The 7,022-nt window shown below is 34.0% G+C and overlaps 1 protein-coding gene across 1 annotated transcript; it reads right to left on the reverse strand.

Annotated features, from left to right (window-relative positions):
* Positions 1-947: 947 nt before the first annotated feature.
* On the reverse strand, positions 948-2,871 carry LOC120250399. The gene is made up of 2 exons (XM_039259216.1): positions 1,387-2,871; positions 948-1,113 (listed from the first exon to the last, which is right to left on the reverse strand). The coding sequence occupies exon 1, from the start codon at positions 2,468-2,470 to the stop codon at positions 1,409-1,411; it is 1,062 nt and encodes a 353-aa protein (XP_039115150.1). The 5' UTR covers positions 2,471-2,871; the 3' UTR covers positions 948-1,113; positions 1,387-1,408.
* Between the last annotated feature and the right edge of the window lie 4,151 nt (positions 2,872-7,022).

A 7,022-nucleotide genomic window follows, 5' to 3' on the forward strand; every position in this document is an offset into this window, starting at 1 on the left:
AATATATATATACACACACATATATATATATATATATTATTTAGTCGTATCCATCTTCTAGTTTTTTTGGTTCGATGATAGTTGATGTAACATGGATGAAATATGGATGAAACACAAACTTATTAAAGTAAAATTAAGGTTTGCCCTTTATTAATTTTAATGTTTCTTCTAATATTTTATTCCCATGGATTGAGTTCATCTATACCCTGGAGCGTTTTCTAAATGGAAAAGTGAATGATGGAGGTTTTAGATAGTTAACTAAAAACATTGTGGAAGGGTAGCTGCCTTCTCAAAATTAAGATTTTCAACCAACTAGCCTGGAATAATAAACTCCTAACCTTGGATAATCTTGCTCAACGAGGGTGCAACCAAATATTGAATCCTACTTGTGTGTCCTGTTATCACTCACTAAAATTGTGGACCACTTGCTACTAGATTGCCAGTTTGCATCTAGAGTGTGGCCACACTTTCTCAAGGTTGTTCAATACTCCTAGCATTCAAGTTACTCTCAAGGAGAATTGGTTTTCCTGGATGAGGGGCAATTTTTCTAATTTTAGTCCATCTCGGGGTTCTTCTTATTTGTGCAATTAGCTGGAACATTTGAATAGAAAAAAAATGACCACTTTTTCTCTTGCATACCCGTCTTCAATGTATGTAAATGAATGAAATTGATTTTTAATGCTTGCAGAGCTATAAAATAGATTAAATTTGAATTAGCTTTTTTCAGTTGTGAATTTTTATATATTTCCTCTATCATAATTGTATAACCAGGTATGTGATGAATAGAAGTTAATTTGATTAGTTAATTTACACACCTCCAGCCAAAGAATTCAAGGAAGTAAACGCCATATCATATATGTGCAATCATTTTGAACTAAAGAAATAGTGATGAAGAATTCAATACTAATTATTCAAAAAAATAAAAATAAAAAAATTCAGTACTAAGCTAGAGTCTTTCAAAAATCATATAAGTGCGCAACATCAAGCTATATATATATATACAACCCATCCAGCAGGACTATCTTTAAGAAACAGAGCCTTGAGAATCTTTAGCCGCTCAAGATGATCATCACTCAATTAAAGAAGTAACCATTTTTTGTATCCCTCAACAACCTGCAAGAAATAATTATTGGAAAACGATCAATATATAACTAATTTATATAGCATCCAAGTCTTGATTTATTTCCTTCCTATCAGTCAGTAGTCATTAGAATGAATGGAAACTCGAAAAATAAGAGAAAAATCATGAATTTAAGGACTTAACCACCATCATCATATCAGTTCACAAACAGATCTAAAAAACTAAAGAAAGAAGAGAAAAAAGAGCATGAAATACGTACAGCTCGCGTACCATATGCGTGGTATTAATCATGATTACGTACGTACCTCACTCATTCCAAAGACTCTTTCAGAACTGAAGTGGAGTAATCCAACCGGCGGCTATCCTACGTTGACTGTGATCCCCCAAGTTCCCTTTGAGGGACAGAATACATCCAAGCTGATTACTATCATAGACAGAGAGTGCATCAGTGTTTTCAGGGAACTGACAGCGACCAGGACGGAAATCCAACAATCTCTCTGGTGGAGCGAACACCGGGAGACTGTCTCCCAAGAAAAGCACATGTTCGCCGATGTCAGGCAACATCTGGAGCAAACCATTCTCAAAATCCACCTTCAAGAACTCATACTCGTGTCCACTATTAAGTCTAGAAATAGCCACAAGGAGATCACCAGAGAACTCAACCAAGAACTCCCAAATTAGCACCTCTCCGGAAAGCATGTCCGGCAAGTCTAGTTGAACAGGGACAACGGCTCCATTCCCATTGTTAGCCTCAAGATCGATCAGATAGAGCTTGTTTCTGTTTCTACCATAGTAGTAGTGGCCGTAGAACTGGCCCTTGAACGCCGTCACATCTCGTAGTGGACTAGATAGTTCGATTCTTTTCCACTTGGTTTCGCCAAACCGGATGAAGCTAAGCTCCCTTGGCAAAAGGGAGTAGCAAACCACAACAGGCAATGAGAGGACAACACGTGGGCATTTGATCGGAGAGACGTTGACTTTATTCATTTCAGGGAGGGTGACTTTCTCGCCGGTGAACGGGTTCAGGAATGATATGATCATTGGTCTCCTTCTAGTAGCAGCCAAGAAAATCCATCCATGAGAGCAGCCGATGTAGTTATAAACGGTGGAGAGGAGGCTGGAAAGAGCATTTCTGGCAGTGAGTGAGAGGGGGATATTTTGGTTGCGGACGAGGTCGTAGAAGTCTAGAGAGGATAAATGGCGATAGTTGTTGACGTCGCAGGTGACGATGAGAGGGATCTTGGGGCGCTTTGGTGAGGCTGCGAGCCATGAGGTGCAGACCCAGCGGAAGTGGATGTGGTCGACGGCGTTGAGGTGGCCGGAGATCTTGAAGAGGATGGTCTTAGGGATGGAGGACCAGTCTGGGTTCTTGGGAAAAGGGGTGGTCATCTTGCAGTACTGTTGGAGAAGAACTCCCAGTGCTGTCGTTGTATCAAGTCATGCATGAATGAGTGCTTGTGATTTTATAGTCATGCGCGGCTTCAACGGTCGTGATCTGCTATCAAGTTTTATAGCGGCAGTAGACCCGGCACTTGAACTCTATTACACCAAGGAGGTCAGAATCAATTAGATTGATTGTCTTCCATTGGTTGGCTCCAATTCGGTTGAAGTTCACATGGGGTGGTACAAATAAAAAATTAACAATGGCGAGGGAGATTTAAATAAGACACGGATGCCTATTGTGGGAGTAATTATGTAGGTATGGTTCAACTCAGGGAGGCTGAAAAACTCGAAGGTGAAGGATTCAGGATTGATATCTTTTATCATGATGCTTCGAGAGTGTCGTTAAATGGTTGCATGCCTATAAAATTATAACCAAGTAGGCATGCAAAGCCTCAGTACTTGTATCAAAATAAACAACTAATCTAAAAAATATCATAAATCTTAAGAACAAAAATATTGAAAATTTTGTGGAATCAAAAAGTACAAAACTCTAAAGTTCAAGAAACAATCAATCAAATAAAATATCTAGGTTTCTGGAAAAATAAACTCTAGAACATTCTTAACTTGCTAATCAACTACAAAATGTTTTGTTTAATGACCCACGCTAAGGTTGCCACCAATCAACCCTATTCCTAATCTGTAAAAAAATAAAAAATAAAATAAAATAACATAAAATTTATGTGCTTGACAACCCAATAAAAAATCACTAAAAATATTGAAATCATGTAAAATTTAAAAAATTCAGAATTTAAAAAACAACAATATAACGAAGTCCAACACTTGTTAAAATACAATTCATAAACAAAGTAATTTAGTATAATATAATTTTATTAGTTAATCAAAGTATATGTCTACTAATTCACTATCGTCAAAACAAAAATATCTAATGTCATTTGTTTAAACTCGGTGATCCAAGTCAGAGATTTAGAGTTCATTTATACCCTCAGTGGCCTGAGTCAGATTGTCAGAAATTGTTACCATTTCACCGACGGCACAGTATGAAACTATAGCCTTTTATCAAAGTTTCATGTTGACACGGTCAATGTTTAACCTCTAATGATAAAGTTAGTGCATAGTTAATTTGAGACTAAAATAATTTTATCCAAAATATCAGTAAAACGTAGAAATCAAATGTATCATAGATTGCAAAAATAATAATAATAATAAATACGTAATAAATTTAAAAACAAATCATATACATAGATATATTCCATAGGAATACAAAAATTTGCATGATCCCATTTTGGTAAAATATACAAACTAATCCAATTCATTCAAAATTATGTATTTAACAAATAGATTGTAAGATAACAAATAACTATATAATTGAATAATTAAATAACTTAAAATATATACATCTATATGTAATGCCCCGAACTCAGCCCGGTCAGACCCAGTGCCCGGACAAACTGCCGCAGACCCATAGGATATGAACCCAGTAGACCTCTAAGGACTCAGAACCTAATTCAGGATAGGCAAAACAATAACAAACCAACTGAGTTATAAGATTAATACAGACTTTATAGAGTATATGCTAGAATACAAAAAGTCCAAAATATAAAATACAAGAATACAGGGACAGATAAAGATAAGAACACAAATCTTACAACAGAACAAGACAACACCTACAGACAGTCTTTTAAGGTCTACATTGGTTTATCACTCTTGATTTGAAAAGGATTTAAAACAAATCCAAGAGCTCACTAGCCCAATAAGTAATCTAAAAATTGTTTAAAAACAACAGGGATAATAATTATATATATTCAAAATTATTATATTCTGATTAAAAGGATTTGCAACAGGGATAATAATTTTGTAACAGGATTAATAATTATTGGCATAATTAATCAGAATATCCAGGACAAGCATTCACATCTCAGAAATACACATTATTTCCCACAAAGCCAATGTCAAAAGCATAACAAAACATATCAACTTTCATAAAGTATTTCGATCCCTATATGTCAATATGTTCAAAAACGTTTCTGTCCAAATGGCAAGAATAATACAATAACACGTGAAGCTTTGCAAGTTGATTGAAACATTTCTTTAGACAATAAAACCAAATAACATTAAATTCACTGTAATATCCACAATCCAGAAGAACATGCCATTCAGAAATGAAAACCTTTTGTCTTCATAACCATAAATATCAAAAGCATACTTATACAAGTGAGAGGTTTTACAAACCATTTCTAAAAGTAGATGCCGATATATATATATATATATTGATTTAATCTTGCTTACAAATATAATAATTTGCCAGAAATGAGCATGGGTCTCCAAAACATAATTATTTTCCAAATAGACTAAACCAAAAAATTTCAGAAATGTGATTCAAAAATATTCTGGATTTCCATAATAATATCAGTCTCCAAAATCATAATTTAAACAAAATGCAGAGTAAGATATTCTAATAAAAGAATATTTCCAAATATGTCATTCACCAAAATTTAAAACCCAGAAATGTGACCTCAGAAATACAAAAACTTCAAAGAAGGACAAAAAGTTTGTCTTTGCAGAAAATCAAAGTCAAAAGAGCAAAGCAGAAAGTAACATATTCCAAAATATGTCTCCAAATTCACTATAGCTGCCAGAGATCATTTGTTTACCCTTGGTGACCCAAGCCAGAATAACATAAGTTATTTATTTACCCTCATTGACCCGAGACTGAATATCAGATGATTGTTAATTATTTCACCGAACGGACACGGTGCAAAACTACAGTCTCATTTTTTCAGAATTTTTTGTCAATAGGTGAAGGTTTAACCCCCTACTGACAGGGTTGCATATCGCTCATTTAAAGGCCAAAACATTCAAATGCAAAATATTTGCAGAGTACAAGTTCAGAAATTTCTAAATTCCTCAAGTTCATATATACTTAAAAATACCAATAAATATTAAGATCTCACTTTAGGGAAAATAATAGATAACCAAAAATGAAATATAAAAATTTAAGAAGCCAAAATATCTAAAATTATTCAAAATACAAGCTCATTCAAAACTAAAGTAAAATGATTAAATAAATAAATAATGGAAATAGCTAAATCAATCCAAATGATAGAAGAATCACCAACCCACGGCTGCAAACAAGTGAAGTTTAGAAATGTTGAAGTAATCATTTGAATGTAATCACACCCTTAGTATAAATAATAAATCAATAACCAAGTTAAAATTCAGTACCAATCATTTAATTAACATCACGCCAAGGTAGATTTACTAAGTCAAAAAACTAAATTAAAACAATTAATTAAAGAAATACCTCAAAAATACATATTTTAGATATATAATTTCAATATTAACAAAAATAACATATATTCGAAATAAATAACAAAATACTAGATAATTATTTTGCCAAATAAAATAATTTCTCAAATACTAAAAATATGGAGTTATCGGTGGATTACTTACCTCAAAAATTCTCTACTCCAATACACAATGCGATGACCCAAAGTCACTTCTTAAATGGTCTTATAACCCAAGGATTGGCAACCATTACAACTCAAAAAATCATGAACCAATCAAAACATAAAATGAACACCATAAACTAGGGTTGTTGGTCATCATTAAGGAAACTACCTAAGATCACCCAAGGACTATAGGGTCACTTTCAAATGCAAAAACACGTATTCTAAAGTTGCAGAAATTAAAAGGTGAGTGTGTTCTTCTATGCATGCACCAGTTGGCCCTTAAGCATGCTTGAAAGAAAACAGGGAGACATGCAAGTCAACCAAAGTTACATGCATATGGTCACACCACATGAGAGCTTGCATCTCCAAGCTTGAGTTTCCCAAGATTGGATTTTCTAAAGAGTTCAAAAACACTACAAAGGCAGCAGGTTTTCACTAAATTCACATGTCAAACATTTTTTTGTCTTAAACAATAATCATCAACCTTCTCCAATATGGAATTTAATCCATAATAGCAACCACAAAATAAAGATGAAAACTCAACAACAACAATAATGCCACAAAGGGATCTCATAGTTGTCATCACCACTAGTCCAAAAAATCTTGAACTTCATACTAGGAGAAATACATTCTTGTAATTATGCATATCAAAATGGTTGCAGATTTTGCATATGTTTAAAAATGTAACGGTTTTACTTAAACATTAAATGCTCACTAACAAAGTATAACCCTCATGTCTTTATCATCATAATTCCATCCCATCTTTCTATATCTCCAGCAATGGACACCAATGAAGCAAAAGTAGAAACCCACCATGCTCTATATTTATTGAAATCAAGCATCTTCCAATATTCACATGTCCAAAACCAAACCATTCTATAACAAAGAGATCATTGTATCAAAGTCATGCTAGCATAAATCTGACAAATTCAGAGGATCCTATACTCACCATTCAATCAAGTTTCAACTCCGGAGCTTCGCCTGATTTTCAATCTCTCAATCTGTGTGTGTGTGTGTGTGCAGAACACCTGAAGAAGGATGCTAATCTCTCCCTAATACAAGCTAGCCACACTAATTAATGAAACAAG

This window comes from Dioscorea cayenensis, chromosome 19 (assembly GCF_009730915.1).
Source record: "Dioscorea cayenensis subsp. rotundata cultivar TDr96_F1 chromosome 19, TDr96_F1_v2_PseudoChromosome.rev07_lg8_w22 25.fasta, whole genome shotgun sequence".
Classification (NCBI taxonomy): Eukaryota; Viridiplantae; Streptophyta; class Magnoliopsida; order Dioscoreales; family Dioscoreaceae; genus Dioscorea; species Dioscorea cayenensis.

What these genes read in the sequence shown, in the direction of transcription:
- LOC120250399 (XM_039259216.1), bottom strand. Translation starts at nt 2,470, where the DNA reads ATGACCACCCCTTTTCCCAAGAACCCAGACTGGTCCTCCATCCCTAAG.